Here is a 17,475-nt window from a genome sequence, read left to right as displayed (position 1 = left end):
AAACTAGAGCTTTTTTCTTCCTAAACCAAAATAAGCTGCTATTTTCTTCTTCTTGCTTTTACTTATACGACTTTCCGTGCTAAATCTCTTTTATTTTTTGTGCACTGTTCCCGCAACCGTCAGATTATTGCTTAGAATTTCATCTGCTTGGGGAATATTATTGAACCAGTTGTTCAAATTACGTTCCTTCCGTTTCTGTTTACAAAAGAAAAAATCGCTTTAACTCCTCTTTTGGACTGTTATCTACAAAAAATGGACCCTCTGGTTGCCACCCTGAGTAGGTACATCTTCAAATACAATCGAATTTGCCGATGCAAAAATTTAGATGCTATATTTTGCGGGGTTCGAAGGTAAATATTGCCCATATGAACATCTTCTTTGAAAAGGAATCAATAGCTCATCAGCTTTTTCTCATGGCCCAATTCTATAATGTTGCCGTGTACTGCGAGCAAACATCTCAAATACATCTCTACTTTGTGCTAATTTGCCACTTTTCATTTTCTCTACTCTAGTAGTCACGTTATCGAAACGAAAAGGTAAAGGGGAAAAGGAAATATGATATGGCTCATGGGGGAATAACATATCCATTTAGGTTCCAAAACAATAAAAAATTCTGTTACTCAGTTTTATTTGCCCTGGCTGAAACTAAAATTCTATTAAGTCTTTCCTGTCTATTTCACTATCTCTCTTACGAGAATAATTTTCAGTGACTTTTTCTACCTGAATATTAGTGCAATTTACAATTTTCTCTACCATTTTTTCAATAAACATTATACGAAAACAAACCATTCGTGTTCTGAATTTGAATTTGTTTTGCTAATAGTACATAATTATAATATTTATATAATAATATATAATTTAATTTGAATTTATCTTGGCTTCTCAGTAACACTGCTACAATTTTATGTTCTTATGTTTGGTCTTGATCCCTGCGTATTACACGTTGCAACTCCATACGTCCCAACGCACATAAGCTCCCTTCCCTTTTGCAAAAGTTCATCATCTCTGCACTGTTGTTCAGTGTAGGTAACATGTGCAGCTACATGACACCCATCTTCTTTTTCATCAGAATCAATCTTCTTCCCTCAAAGATTCATTCAAAAGACAAAGACTCTTTCTTTTACTCTAAAGGTAGCTGACATCTAGTATGAATTGAAAACGATGACTGTAAGTATTTCAAGGCCAACCTTCAATGGTAAATTCACAGAAACATGTAAATAATGATTTTTTTAAATAACTACTGCCCTAACGTAATTGAACAAAGTCTTCAAAAAATCACTTCTAAAAAATCGCAATTTCTACAAAAGTTGACGTCAGAAACAAATAATTCCTCATCCAAATTTTCAATCAAAAGTCAAAGTATATTAGCTTTTTCCTTTTTTAGAAAGACTGCAGGAATCCATAGTGTACTGAAATAACGTGCTGTACATCATCGATTTTTCGTGGCTCACTTCGATAAAAATCACTGTAACATTATAAGAAATTACTAACTTTCTATTTGTTTACATAAATTTAGGCAAAATATATAAGAATAAATAAATATTTATTGATGTAAACGTAAAAAGACAACTTTCATTGCCAGTTTCTGAAAAGTAGCTATCAAATGCGATGAAAATGGATGAAAAATATTCAAGGCGACTTTAAATACTAGGCGGCAAACCGTAACGAGAACGGTCGCGTGGGGTGTCTGGCGCACCCCACTCTGCAGAGCTTTGACAAAAGTAATTTTTCTTAAAAACTTACATTGATTTTATAATAATCTTTTAAATGTATCCTCAGAATGCTTAAAAAATCAGCTAGAGGAGGTTACAGGTCATTGCAGTCACAATTGCAAGAAAAAATAGCGCTTATATAAGGCTGGGGTGTCTAGGACACCCCACGCGACCACTGCCGGGTTAAAAGAGTCTACTGTACTCGCTGTTTGACTATGTATGAAATTAATAAGTAATGTAAAAATTTTGTTGAACAAAAAATAATCTATTTTATGTTAAATGATTCTATAGTGCACAATATGTACAAATTGATGTGAAAAGAAATATTTTTCACTTTTTAATAGTTTAAATTAAAAGCATAAGTTAAAAGAGTCCATTGGACTCACCTTGCCCGATTACGTCGGAAAAATATGTTGCCCGTATTAGGGTTAATACAGTCATTCTCTTTAACCCTTTCACTGCTGTGGACGTACCTAGTACGTCCGCACGGCAGACTGCTGTGGACGTACTTTTTCGTCGTCCCTGCCATGCGGTCAGCACTTTTGCCGAAGCACTCCGAAAGGTTGCTAATCCGGGACCCGGAATCCTCGACCAACTCACCCACGCAGGACCGTCTCATCGACCCTACCAGCGGGGGGGCCTACCTCCCAAAAAGTAACCGCTCTGACTGCAATTTGAAAATCATTCAATCAATCCGATCATCAAAAAATAATTACTTGCATTGCACTCCAGCCGAACAGGGAATCAAGTATGTCTTTGAACCGTGTTTCTGTGATGAAAAATAACGATTTTGTTAACTTTACTAAATTGGCCATTTTGCGGTTGTCCGTAGCCACTTCTTTTAGCAAACTTAACTAAATCGTTATTTTTCATCGCAGAAACACGGTTCAAAGACATACTTGATTGTTTGATTGGCAGGAGTGCGATGAAAATAATCATTTTTCGAAGATCGGATTGATTGATAGGTTTTCAAAATGAAGTCAGAGCGCCCACTTTTCGGGAGGTAGGCCCCCCGCTGGTAGGGTCGAGGAGACGGTCCTGCGTGGGTGAGCTCGTTGAGGATAGGGTCGCGGATTAGCGACCCCTCGGGTGTACCACATCAATCCTAAAAGTACCTGCTCCATGGGCCCATGAAACACATTTTAACCTTTTTGCCGCATGTGAGGAGTAGGTTTTCGGAGATTGAACCGCAGTGAAAGGGTTAAAACATCAGTGAAGCATTGCTCTGTTGTATGCTGTGTATGCTATATATTTTATGATTTCTATCTTACTTAGACATATGATGTGTATAAATTATTTACAGTCTCCTTGTGTAAGGTAATGATTTTTGTTGACAAGATGTAGCCTTATGATTCCAGAATACATAAAATTTCAATGTGATTACCCATGTCTATCATTGTATGATAATAATTTTTATTCCTTGGTTTGCAGCATTTGAGATTCAAGGCCTATATTCATCTGTGAAACAGCTTAATTGTAAATTTTAGAAAATGATATAAGTAGTGCATGATGCAAAAATTGAGTACATATCAGGTGAAGGTATAACCATCTCCATCTAAATGCAAATTAAATACTTGCATGCTTTCAATTGATGCACATTTGGGAAGAAGGTGCATGGTAAAATGTACCAGGGGTAACTCTTGGGTTGGCTCTAGTACAGTGGTCTTACCAAAAACTTTCAGAGATTGTACATCTCCCTTCCATTTTCCCCTCAATTTTGGTTTAAACATGTACACTTTCAGCAATATTTGAGCACTCTATCTAGATGATGATTCTTGTAAGCTGTGAAATTGTTATTACATATTTGTCTCTCAGTGCATTTGGAATAATTTGCCTGCCATTTTGACATGATTGTAGTGTGGGTCTTTCGTATCTGCAGACCTCTCCCCTTGCATTGGGATTTGGTCTGCTTTAAAAAATCCTGAAGTCATCCCTGGGGAGTAATCTGGCATCATGGTTGAAGAATATCTTGGCATCAGACTTTTAACTTTTTAGCATCTAATATGAACCAGTTGAGTAGCCGGCGGCTCTGTAGTATAATAGAGAATTGGAATTTTGATTTGTTAGTCATAGCCATTTCTATTCCAACCATTCACTATAATCCTGTTGCGTAGAATTTTCCAAAATATTTATTTTTAGAAATTGGTATGTAATAGAAATCAAGTTTTTTCCAATTTTGTAATTCAAATGATGCTGATTGTTTTGTAATCTTTGTTATTACAGGCTTCATTGGAAGTAAAGCAAGCAGGCTTGCGGACTTTATCCTCAATTTCTAGCAACATGACTCAGGGATCAGGATCTCTTACTATTATCCATTACAATGATGTTTATAACATAGAATCTGGAACGAGTGGAGAGCCTGTTGGAGGGGCTGCAAGATTTTGTTCCGCTGTTAAATCTTTTTCTCATCTTCAACCATTAATTCTATTCAGCGGAGACATATTTTCTCCTAGCATATGTGAGTATCATTGAGATTAGAACTTTGATTTATCGTTTGTAATAGAAATGGATTTGCAAGTGAGTGAAAGGCATTATGTATTGAGGTTTGATTTTCATTATTGATTGAGGTAGTATTTTTTCAGAATGTACGTAAATTAGCGAGTCAATATGTCAGAAAGCTGGTTGAGTAAAATTTTGTGGGGCTTCCGACCGAGTGAAGGACTCAATTTCTCTTTATAGTTTGATCAACAGCATGGTAATCTTCATCTGGTCCGAACCAGTTGGTGGTGGAATCTTTGAGAGAAATGAAGTCGCTGTTTTTAATGTGTAAAGAGGTAGAACTTAAGCACTTTCCTCATGATGCTCAAGTATCAAGTGGGACTGCCAATTTCCCCATCTGCATGAGTCATAGGGTTCATGGTACTTCAGCCCAATGTATTGCCATTTTTCATCAACTTAGGTACTCATTTTCTAGAGGGATTTTAGTGCTATTATGCTCACCATATCTATTTTGACTGGTAGATACTATTTAAATAATTTTAACAGTTCATAAAGCTATTGAAACATTTTCTAACAGCCTAGTTGATAGGGCTAAGGCACGTGTAGTCCCTCTGTGCAGAAGGTTTCAACAGATTCTGTTCAAAGTAAAAGGCTGTTACTCAAGTCTGTTAAGACGGTGGCACCTTAAAATCTTACCGACTTTTAGAAGAAGTAGACAATATATTTGGAGTGGGGTCTTGTGCCACATTTTTGGGGGTTTGGAGACTGTCACTGCCGCTGTAATGGTATTATTAACTCGCGTACCTGTTTTTGTTGGTGAAATGGAGAAAACCTCCCAGTGTCTGATCTCATTATTTCTCTTCAAAGACCTTACAATATACCTGCCAGCTATTAGGCAATTTTGCTATACAGTGTATTTGTAGAAGGGAGTCATTATTAAAGTGGGAATAATTAGTTTGAAAATGTTTTTGATGTTAATATTATGATATTTATCATTTTACTTCATCTATTTCAGTGAGTACTTTTACCAAAGGTGAACAGATGGTGCCTGTATTAAATGAGTGTGGAACCCATTGTGCTGTATTTGGAAACCATGACTTTGGTAATTAAAAACCTTACCTTAACTGTGTACTTGAGTGTGCAGATATGATTGTATTTTATGTAAAACTTCTTTGGATGGTGCACGATTACCTTTTTTCATAAATAACATTTTCAACAATGTTATATGGAGAGGAAAAGTATCACAACAAAATTTGTGCTGCCCCTATTGCCCAATACAGACAAGGCAATTTTTTCCCCGCATCTATCGTTCCCCGAAGTATCATTTTCCCGCATTGATCGTTTGGAGGTCGTGGTCCCTAAGTATAATTTTCTTACATCCATCATTTGGCAAAAAAATCAGAGCGTCAGAAAAATTAAGGCAGCTGATGTTTCGGGTTCCACCTTATTACCCATTCTTAAGGTTTCTGATTGAAATTCAAAGTGACCGTTGAAGATCGGCGTCAGGAGGGGTTGTATTGGTCGAGCCCTGATCGTTATGGAGGAGGACCGTAAATTAGCGAAGACTTAGCTCTGGCAATTTTAATTCTTTATTTTTTTCAGGGTTTGATTCCAAAAGCTGCTGATAGAATGTGTCGCTGGTTTCTCTGTTAGTATTTTTTACTAGTCATATCTCTGAAGCCTCTTTTGTATATCAATCCCAAAATTGATATAAGCACCATAAAACTGTGGGTGTCATCCCACCTTATTTTATGGTCTTAACTCAGGCTATGCTTGACTACTGATTTTTCTGGTACCTCTTCGGAAATGCCGTTGATGTTCTTTAAGTTGAGTAGAGATAGGTCGCCTAATCTCCCCCAGGTAGACATCACTCCACTCACGTGAGATTTTATAAATCCACGTAGTCATGAGTAGGGATGTGCTAGTAGTACTTTTTGATTTAGAGTCGAGTTGAAAACGACTCGCGAGTATCAAGTCGAGTATTGCAATTCCTGAACGAGGCAATATAACAATGCATGCTCCAACATATTCTCATTTTTCCAATCCCCTTTTGAATTTTCTGAATTCTGTATTTTTAGCTTGATCTAAAAAGTAAAAGGTTATGAGGAACGTTGATGATAATTGTATCACCAGTAGGAAATGAATGAAAATTAATGTGTCTTAAACAGTGCCATAAGCTCAATTGAAATGAATTTACCTCTGGTAATGAGTCTTTGATTTTATTGATATATCTATCCAAAGGTATTTGTACAATTGGAATAAAGATTATATACATAAATGATTCATATAATACTTGATCCTTTCAAATTCTCATGCAGAAAAATTAAGTAATCTATATTCTCAGGCCGCAGGTTTTTATGTCTCCATGTTATGCTATTACTGCCTGCAGGAAATGGTCTTCCACATTATAGGTACTTAGTGACTGGACAGTTACTTTCATGCCAAAGTTGCAAGATTTGGGAACCTTGGGAATTTTTATAAAGTTATATCAACAATATTTATGGATCCTGAATCTTCATGGACTTCAAGTGAATAAAGCAAACGAACTATAGAAATTAGCATTAACTTTGCAGACCAAACATGTTTTTCTTTATTTCTTACTTCTTTTAATTAACCATAGAAATTCTTTTTTCGGTTGGTCAAGAAACCAAATGCAATGAAGGAATAAACGAATTTTCCTTAGAAATCTTAGAAATGTTGAAGTATTCCCTCGACGTTTGAGTAAAGAAATTGTGGTAGGTTATAAAAGTATCGCATGAGAAATTACTGGTATGCGATGCAGCAGTCCACTTCGATTACGCTGCTGGGGCGGAAGACGGTTGGCTGCCGGGGCTGACAGAAAGGTAGTCGGCACCCACGTTGACTACTATAGTGGTTGACTGCTGTGGTGTAGTGGTGTACAAAAGCTGAATCTATATATTTTTGAACTTATTGGCATCGACAGGTCTGTAATGGAAACTACTCGACTCGATTCGATATTTGTAATACTATTCAAAGTACTCAAGTCGACTACCAACTACTTGACTCAAATTTTTGACTGATCGCACATCCCTAGCCATGAGGCCAACTGGGTCCTTTTCACTAACAAGGCGGTCTCTTATATTTGACATAGGTCGATGGATGGTTTCAATTTTGTACCTTCTGAAAACCCTAGAACTTTTGCCCTGAACTTGGAGTGAGATGAATTTTCTATTGGATGTAAAGTGTTTAAATAATCAGAGAAATGGCTAATGGATTTTGATTGCTCCTTCATCAGATGTCGTTATAGTGTGTTCATGTGTAACATAGTTTCTCTTGTCATCCAGTCAGAAGACAGAAAATGTTTCTCCTTTTTTATTCCTTTTTTTATTAGCTACCTATTTCTTCCTAAATTCTACTGAGTATATGTGAAGTAAAATTTAAAAATATGTATTAAGGATGTTTTGCATGGTTTTGTTAATTGATGTTGGATTATGTGTTTATTTTTCTTTTACATTATGGTGTTTTTATTTTATTTTCATAATAGGATGCAGTTAATTTGGATGTGCATGATTATAGTTAATTATTGGTTGTGATGCCTTTATTTTAGACTTTGGATTGGAAGTCCTTGCTGATTGGGTTGAGCAAACCAAATTTCCATGGCTAATGTCCAACGTGATTGACAATGAGACTGGACGGCCTCTTGCTGATGGAAAGATAACTCATGTTGTCACCTGGGCAGGAAAAAGGATTGGATTGGTTAGTGGAATTGATTCTGTGATCCTCATTTTAGCTTTGCCATTCATGTAATGCATTCACTGCAGATTAAACAAAATGGCATCTTCCCATTAATTTGTTGATCTCTGGAAGTGATTGACTATGAAATTTGCTCCTTTATAATTGAATGTTTCTCATGTGCATCATTTTACCTCTCAAGCTACAACTACCTCCACATGTAAATGCTTTACATTTTTTGCCTTTTTATATTTGTTATGCCTTTGCACTATCAAAAGTGTCATATAAGCTTTGTTGAATTATGGATGTTCCTTTGACAAATGCAAGTAAATATTTCCAAGGGAGGTATACATTCATATTATAGTTTTTATTTTTGAAAAAATATCTTTTGTAACTAATCAAAATGATTTATTTTTTTCCTTTTTAGATGGGACTTGTTGAACAAGAGTGGTTGGAGACTTTGGCCACTATTAATCCCGAGGAAGTGACTTTCATTGATTTTGTGGAAGCCGGTAGAAAACTAGGAGCTCAACTGAAAAAAGAGGTACGTCTTAAAGTGCTCTCTTTCTCCTTTTTAACTTAGTGAATGCCAGGTAAGCCAGTGATATGGCTTACAATGGTTGGAGTTGTGTGAGGCATTGCAGAATTATAGAGGGGGTTATTGGAATAATAATCTCTTGTGATCTATTGTCGGAGATCAAGCCAATACTAAAACAACATGTAGCCGATGGTAGGTGGTTGTGATGCTAGGTTGAAAAGAAGGTAGTCAGTATTGTGCCGATGAGCACTTAATTTCTTGTGGAGAGAATTAAAGCATGCTCAGCAAACTTTGTTTTTGTCCAAATGTGCATGAATATACATCGTCCAGAATGATGAGAAGCTTCAAAGGGATGTGATTTATGGGGAGGTAGAATAAATGCTCAATAAAGTTTCTGTCAGCAGTGATTATGTTTCTGGTGACACAAACTTAGTTATAGAAGGAAGTGGAAGAATTCTAAGTTGTGGTTGTTTGGAATAAAGTTTTATAAGGGACCAATGGGAGATTACATGTGGAGTGAGGTAAAGAATCAGGAGTTTGCCTGGAAATTGCATCTTACCATATAAAAAACATTTGGTCTGAGATGCTGCTGTGGCCATTGTTATCCAGAATAGATTTTATGTATACATACATCACGAAATTAGTCTCATTTTCACAATGACACCCTGAAGTTGTTAATTTAAATGCTGCATATTCCAGCGTATAAGATGAGTTTTTAGCCTAGAAATATCTTTGCAAAATTCAGGGGTTAACTTTAGTTCTGGGCCTAGTCTAATGCCAGTTTTCAAACTTTCCTGCTGGACTACAGAATCTATGGCCTCTGCATATGTAGAAAGAGCACAAAAGTGCTCTACCTGTATCTTCACCATATGCAGTGGCCATATGTAAACAGAAGGGTTGTGCTGTTTAAGTAATAATAATTTGAAAGTGGTATGGTGAGCGTAGCCCATAATCTGTGTTTTGAGTGAAAAAATTGGTGGTTTTCTATAATGCTCAGTCATCTTATACACTGTAGTATATGATATATTGGCAACATATCATAGGAAGGGGAGTATTAGTTTAACATCACATGCTGTCAATATTGTACTGTGAAAGCTTGTTACATCTAGCGCTCATAATAGCTGGGAATCACTCACAATATTGAGCACTTGTTAAATCAGAAGGTGAAAAATGAACCCCTTCATTGTCATAGTTTTCCTTACTTTTAAGTTATGCATTTATTGTTTCTGTGCTATCTGAAAGAGGTTGTAAAGCTGTCTTGAATGAAAATGCATAGGTTTATAAGATTTTGGAAATATATTTCACCAAATGCTTTTGTTTTTTGGAAGTTTCAAGAGCTTTAATAGTACATATGTGTATTAGTCAATTCAAGAATATTGTTGTAACGTTTCACTGAAATATGGAATGTTTTGGTAGTCTAAAGAAATCAATTGTTGCAAGTAATTATGCACATCATGATGACCTGTAAAATTGAGTTGCTGGTACAGGGTGTTAGCAAAAAAATGTCCAATACTTTTAGAGGTGGTGGTACCCAAAAAAGCAACTGGTAAAAGTGCAATAAACCTTGGTCCAAAAACGTGTACTTTCTGAGTTGTGTACATACACTTGTTCATAGCGGCTGAAGATGCTCAGTCTGTAAACACATATTCTGCGAACCTTCCAGTGCAATTTTTCTTAGTTTTTGTTAATGTCTTACCTCCCTTGATGGTGTCATGTCAGCGGAGACTAGAGATGTGCTTCATGCATTATAGTGCACCAGGACATTTCCTTCGCATTGTGCGTGAACATCTGACGCTAACATTTGAGGACTGCTGGATTAGTCGGGGAGGCCCCTCACCTTGGCCCTCCTTGATCTCCTAGATTTTTGACTGTTGGGATACTTGAAGGCAATAGTCTACGCCACCCTAATCAACAATGTCCAGACACTGCTGCACAGAGTCTTCAATGCATGCCAGAATTTACAGAAGAACCAGGTGTATTTCAAAGACTGTATGATTCATTACACTGAAGGGCAAAGGGATGCATTGCTGCAGACAGATGTCACATTGCAGACCTTCCATGAATGGACATCAGGTTGAACTTATCCTTAGAACGTGTAATGCAGGTGGTGGATTGCTGTTGCAGAAATTATGCATTTCCGGACTGAACATCTTCATCCAGAATGAACAACTGTGCATAACTCAGAAAGTTTGCATTTCTGGACCAAGATTTAGTGGACTTTTTTTCTTGTTTTGTTGGGCACTGCCACCTCTCAAACTATGGGGCACTTTTTTTTAACATCCTGTACAGTCAGTTACTCTGATACCCTTCTAGGGGCAAACTGTTCAGTTTTGTGAAATACTCAATGAAATGTGTGTTTCCTAACAGCGCTCATCCTCCGCTGAGTGATATGTGGCAATGTGATCATGGTTTTGGAAGTATCTAGGATAGCTAAGATCCTTCAAATCATTGTGTCATGGCACACACCATGTCCCAGACTTGAGTCACACAATCACATTTGGCATTGTTTCCCAAGAGGTAACTGCAGGTTCCATGATGACCTTGCAGAGTTGAGCCCCAACACTTCCCATGATGCTTGGAAACCAGAAACACAGCTCCCATAAAATCAACGAGCGAATTTTTTTGCCTTCTGTCAGGTCAGCATCATGTTAACCAAGCGTAAAGCTGAGTCAAGTTCTTTACCCTCTCCACTTCTCTCCACCATTATGCTTTCTGCTGTTTTTTTTACTTTCTACTCATTCTGCTCCTGTCTGTTCCTTGCTTATCAAATGAACTATTAAAAAGTGCAGCCACTTGCAAAATATGGCTTGGCTGTCAGTTCTCAATGCGGAAATGAAGTACATAACTGACTTGTGCTTCAAATTTTGCATTCATCACTGCACCTTAATTAATTTTTTGCTCATGCATTAGCATCCTAGCATCCAAACATTTTGGTTCATTTGTCACTGATTGGAATGAGAATATGTACGTATATAACTTGTGATTCAGATATGGGTGTGAAGGTTAATGCAGTTGATACGATGGATGATGCGTCGGGGGCAAATGAGGTGCTTGAGATAATGAGAAGATCTGGTAGGTGAGGAGAAGAGGATCAGGGTATGGTTGAACAGCCAACTGAGGAGGAATAGGGTGTTAAAATCTATGATAAAGGGGAAAATGCAAGGTCAGCGGGTAGGGTTCAAGAAAAGATCAATTGATGGATGGAATCAAGAATGGTTGGTAAATATCAAATGAAAAGGAAAATAAATATCTTGGAATCTTTTTATGCCTGCTTTTGTTTCATTTATAGTTTCTTATTTTGAATTCATCTAAAGCTTATAATTCTTAAGGTGTATTAAATTTCAATTACTCATTGGAAACCATTGTGTATTTTTCAGGGATGTGATTATGTCATAGCACTGACCCACATGAGAACCCCTAATGATGTAAAGTTGGCAGAAAATGTGGAAGAAATTGATCTCATTCTTGGAGGGCATGATCATGTGTATGAAGTTCATATGGTAAGTATTGCTTGAAGTTTTTAATGCATGCATTTGCATTTGGGAATGTAGAATCTGGAACTGCCCTGATGGAGAATTACTCTATTAGAAGAACTATTCAAAGATCTGCCATTTATGAAATGCTCTTCATTTTGCATTAGTGTTAGTTTGATTACACTTTCAGTATCTCAGCTCGGATTCATAAGATGACTGTATGTATGTATATATGTAGTAATTCGAATCAACAGTATGGCCTAAGTGTTTCGATAAAGTAATAATATTCCTGTAATCTGCTAAAATCTTGTTTGAATCCATTAATGAGTATCATAATTAGCAAAAATCAAGCGTTTCCTGGGACATAGGTAACCCGGACCATCCCCCTGAAAAACGATAGATCGAGGTTCCACTGTATAAATCCATTTATTTGGAATCATGAGATGCAAAAATATATCTCCTAGTTAGTGCCATTTCGACAATGATTAATTGGTTGACCAATGTCATGCAACTTAGAGGCTTGTTTGTTGAAGAAATAATTTCATGCTCTTCAATTTTATCCCACCTTTCCTGAATATTGTTAGGTAATCTCTTTCATAGAATAAAGATAAGCATAAAAAAGTGTTCCATCTAATTTTAAGGACTACAGCATCTAGTAGACCTAAAGTGAAGGAGTAATAACTTACCATCTTAAAGGATGGTTGAACATTTGCATTGACTGATAAATATTCTGACTATCCACAAATTTTGTTTAGTGCATCTATTGTTCTTGCCTTTGTTAGGTAAATTTAATGTGACTAAAATAATAGTTTATGTTGATGTGTTTATACTGATAAGTAAGAATTGGAAAATTTTAAATTTATGATTTTAATTTTCAACAGTCAACTGTCAATTCTTACTCTATCTTTGTTTTAACCAAAAAGTTTAAATTACACCATGTTTGTATTAAGTAATTGCTGGTGCAATAAAAGCATTTAAAATCTTGATAACAATGGGTAGAATCACAATATAAATGTAATCAGCATTAAGGGTTCTGAAGGGTATCCTTGGTAATTATGTGGTTAAATATAGTTGAATGGCTGATAAATGTAAAATAATTTTGGTAGAGGGTCAAAGTTAGTTATCAAAAGGTGTGTTACTCTACAATACTATGCTTAATGAGAAAAAAAATTTCGCTCTTCGTGGCTTAAAATATAATGCTTTATACCTCTTTGGCAGGTTGAAAATAAATACATTGTGAAGAGTGGGACTGACTTTAGGCAGTTTTCAAAAATCACTTTAACCTTCCCAATTGGTGTAGCAGCTGGGAAGGGCTCTGTTGATGTAAAGATTGAGGAAATAAATGTTACGTCGCAGTTCAAGGAAGATGAACAGCTTCTTGCTCAATTGGAAAAGTACTCAGGTATTGTATAACTGGAATTTACTTATCTCTTTTCAAACTTGTAACACTTCTTGGTGTGATTTTTGTTATTAAAATCTTTGTTTATGAATGGAAGTGGATTTTAAGGTATGTCTAACATCTGTCGTGATCTGAAGGAAGGTCACAAATTTTTATCTATTTCCTATCCCAGACTGTACAACTATTTCTTCTTTTTTCTCCATCACACACTCTATCTATACTTTTTCACTCTTTTTTATACCTTAATATCGTGATTTTCCATGGATAATATTTAAAAAAATATTAAATATGGAAGCTGCTCACTCTTATGTTAAGAGGCAGCAAATAATGAAGCATTAATGACATATGTGTATTTTTCATTGTATGTACTGATGTGCCTTGAAGTAGAATTTCAAGTGATGACTTTGCATGGTTATAGAATAAAATTTAAGTATTGAAAAAGACACCATGCAATTCAGAAAGATATGGTACAGCAAACACTAGAATCCCCTCAGTGGCTTAAGTTTTTGCATCTTAGCTTCGACCATTGTAGAAAGAAAACGCATTCAGCTTTGCATATAATATCTTTGCAAATGAATCAATTGATTTTGGCGTGACTTGTTGGAATGAAGAGATATTAATAGCTTTGCGTTAAAAACAATTGGTTCATTTTTTTTCTTTGCCTTTCACTCATATATTGTTATGACATTACCTGCAATGCTCACTGATAGGAACCATTCTAAATACTAGAATGAGATGCCTGAATGATAGTTGTAACTCAGTGATTTAATGTGCGCACGTTGCTTTGAAATTGAATGGGTACGGTTGACTCCCAAATTTCTTATGTGTATATATAAGTTGTTTCTAAAAAATTTCTCTGTGGAATATCTATCATGCAAATTAGAATTTTATGAATTCAACTTTCATTCCATCCTATCAAGTTTTTAAATTTTTTATCAATTATTTTTCTGTGGTTTTTGTGACCATTAACATACATATTTTGTATATTTTTGAGCAGGGATGGTGGAGGGGCGTATGGAGGAAGTATTAGGGACATTCTCTGTAGAATTAGATGGTCGCTTTGCTAGTATTCGCTCCAGAGAGACAAATCTAGGTAATTGGGTAGCTGATGTGGCCTTGGCGGCTACTGGAGCCGATCTTGTCCTCCTAAACTCTGGAACTCTCCGCTCAGACAGAGTGCATCCTGTAGGGGACTTTACCCTCAGGGATTTGATGGACTTGTTACCCATGATGGATCCATTGGTTATTCTTTGTGTGTCAGGTAAGAGGAAACTTTTTAATGCTAAATTTTGTCATATATACTCTTTGAGTATCTAACCCTTCATTAGAATTTACCTTTGTCCATTCTTAAGCTGCATTGATATTATCAGAATGGAAAATAAATATATAATGATGCAATTGTCTGGAATTAATATCACTATCATCTTTATGAATGAGATGCTGAACCATCTTGCTGAATGTTCATTGAATTTTTGAGAAAAATACCTTTAGAATGTGCCTCTTCAGTATTTATTTCCATTATTTCTTTTGTATAAATATCTTCATTGATCTGTTAGTTAGACTATTCAAATATCAAATGTTTTAGGTGCTTTACAATGGTGTTGGCAAGAAATAAAGTGTGATGCATTAGAATTAAAAGTATTGATTAAATTAATCGAAAACTAATATCTGTCAAGTTGTAATGTTTCCCTACAAAAATCTTTCAGGAGCTGATATAATAAATGCACTGGAAAATGGAGTTTCCCAGTATCCAAAACTTGAGGGACGCTTCCCACTTCTAGCAGGGGCATCATTTGCCTTTGATCCCAATGCTCCTCCTGGTCACCGAGTAGATTCAAAGTTAGTTCGTGTAGGGGATGAGTATTTATCTCCAGATCAGCGCTATCGCCTTGCTACTAAGGCATACCTATATTCTGGTCGGGATGGATATGATGTCCTAAGAAATGCCCGCCTTTTGGTAAGTTGTAATATTAATAATTACCTATTCTGGATTGTTTTTATTCCCCCAAAGTGCCTAAGGTTTATTTTCTTGGTGTGCATACTTTGAGAGCTCTATTTTTTCAAATTTCGAAATCATTTTAAATGTAATACATTTATATCCTAGGTTGTTCATTCATTGGTATTTTAATGCTACGGGTTGAGAATTATTAGTCATGCTCTTTATTAGTCATTGAGAATTATTATTTCAGTCTTCCGATCATGTGCATGGCCTTATGCAAGCTTCCCTCTTTCGACCCGTGTGTTGTTTGTAAATAGCAGTGTTTAAATTGAAGTTATGGTGCGGAAACCTCTATTTTTCTTTCTTATTTTATCTGCCGATTCCGATGACTTTCATGAAAATCGGGCCCGCATTGAATTTGTGAAGCATTTTTTTTCAAGACCCATATTTTTATTTATTTATCAGTCTCCTACTTCTCGAGATATTGGGGACAAAAAGTTGATGGTGTTAGCCCTCTCACTGATAATTTAATTACATCTCTAACTCATGCTGAACATGTCCCAATGTCTCTGCTAATCCTGAGCCACGCTTATTGACTGTGTGTGGCTCAGTGTTGTTAACACTCTTGATATCAATTTCTTTCCTCAGTGAAAGATTTCCTTGAACGATTAATCAGGCCAGAACTCTTATGACATCACCAATTCATGGAAAGTGAACGGAAACTCAATTGCTTTCTTGTTTGATGCTTACTAGCATATTTTCTGAAAGGGGAACATATTTTTGTCTTTACTTATCTTTCCCTTTCATCTGCCAAATTCTTTTAATAAATGGCAATTTTGGGTTTGAGTGAACGACCATGTTCTATATATGTAAATTACTTTGATGACCTTTGAAGGGACCCTTTCTTCCACTACTCTCAATTTTCCTAATCTCGGACACCCAACCCCACTTATCCCTTTCCTTTAACTTAGGGCCTATTGAAGGATGATTTTCATTGTGTATGATGCTCTAGAGAATATTGTAGTGACAATGAAACTTGTCGTGTGGAAATGAAGTAGAAAATATTGCAATGCTTAGGTAGTCCAGTATCTTCATTCTGTCTTCAGTATTATTTCTGTCTTTGTTTTATTAGCCTTATTTTTAATAAACAGATTCTTTTACTCAGCTAATAAAGTCTTCATGTTATGGGTTTGATATTGGGATCAAGAGTCTCTGCTGGAAAATTTTCCTGACTTTGATGCGCTTGGTGCATAAAGAAATGTGTACCTGTATTTGCAATTCTAATTGAATAGGATCTATAGTGCCCAGTCCTCATGTACAAGGGGTTCCATGAATACATTCTCCTCTTCCAGTGTTGAATGGGAATGTATATATCTTTTCCCATTTAGGTGTTATAAACTCATAATGTGCTCATTTTTCCTTAGGTGGATGAGGAAGGTAGTCCCGAATTGAGGACAGCAATCCAGAATCATTTTCAGGCCATCAAAGTTCGACTGGGAAAGACAAGACGCCACTCGAAGCATCGTCAGAGCCTTGTAACACTATCAAGAAGGTTAGCTACCTATTCATTCTTGTTTCATGTTCTTACTTTTCCCTTGATTTCTCATTTTCTGGATGATGTTTTTCTAACTCTTCAATCAACTGAATCCCTGACTTCATCTTTTTATCATAATTTCCTAACACTCTTAAAAGTTGCTATTTCAATCTACCGTATTATCCGAATATAGTCCCTCCCCCCTAATTTTGAGGCTACAGTTTTGGGAAAAGTAAAAAAAATGGGTTTGAATATAGTCCTCCCCTTTACTTTTACCACAGGCATTTATGGAAAAAAAGGAGGGACTATATTCAGACATATACGGTATATTTCCCTCTGTGAATGATAGTGTATGCCTATTGCTAATTATATGAACGCATTCCCAACAGGCACAGCTTAGTGAAGATGTTGGAAGGCAGTGAATTGGATGGGCCATCGCCCATTCGAGCCATGTCTCTAGGCCCTGAGAGTGAGCCTGATGACTTGGGGTCTCATCATCACCAGATGGGAACTCATCATCATTCACCTCATCCAACCCACCCAGCACGACCCAGATTGACACGGAGGGCTAGCCTTGATGACCTAGAGCAAGAGTCTTGTGACTTATGTCCCCGAGTTGAGGGTAGAATAGTTCTTCTAACACCTGAGGTAATCATCACTTATTTCTTTTTATTCTAGCGATGATATGATTAAATGGTAATCAATGAAATAAGCTTTTCCTTAAATATTCTAATTTCTGTAATTGCTT

At 36.3% G+C, this 17,475-nt stretch overlaps 1 protein-coding gene across 7 annotated transcripts in view; it reads left to right on the top strand.

Annotated features, from left to right (window-relative positions):
• LOC124156255 (trifunctional nucleotide phosphoesterase protein YfkN) overlaps nucleotides 1-17,475 on the top strand; it is a 37,382-nt gene that overhangs the window by 12,518 nt on the left and 7,389 nt on the right. For all 7 annotated transcript variants that reach the window (XM_046530674.1, XM_046530676.1, XM_046530672.1 and 4 more), the window contains 10 exons: nucleotides 3,936-4,170; nucleotides 5,167-5,253; nucleotides 7,720-7,868; nucleotides 8,272-8,388; nucleotides 11,760-11,882; nucleotides 13,074-13,257; nucleotides 14,252-14,515; nucleotides 14,961-15,211; nucleotides 16,618-16,745; nucleotides 17,117-17,375. In XM_046530674.1, coding sequence (XP_046386630.1) covers nucleotides 3,936-4,170; nucleotides 5,167-5,253; nucleotides 7,720-7,868; nucleotides 8,272-8,388; nucleotides 11,760-11,882; nucleotides 13,074-13,257; nucleotides 14,252-14,515; nucleotides 14,961-15,211; nucleotides 16,618-16,745; nucleotides 17,117-17,375 — 1,797 coding nt within the window. The remainder of the gene's footprint in view (nucleotides 1-3,935; nucleotides 4,171-5,166; nucleotides 5,254-7,719; nucleotides 7,869-8,271; nucleotides 8,389-11,759; nucleotides 11,883-13,073; nucleotides 13,258-14,251; nucleotides 14,516-14,960; nucleotides 15,212-16,617; nucleotides 16,746-17,116; nucleotides 17,376-17,475) is intronic.

The sequence above is a fragment of the Ischnura elegans genome, chromosome 3 (assembly GCF_921293095.1).
Source record: "Ischnura elegans chromosome 3, ioIscEleg1.1, whole genome shotgun sequence".
NCBI lineage: Eukaryota > Metazoa > Arthropoda > Insecta > Odonata > Coenagrionidae > Ischnura > Ischnura elegans.
This window is presented reverse-complemented; position numbering and strand designations above follow the sequence as displayed.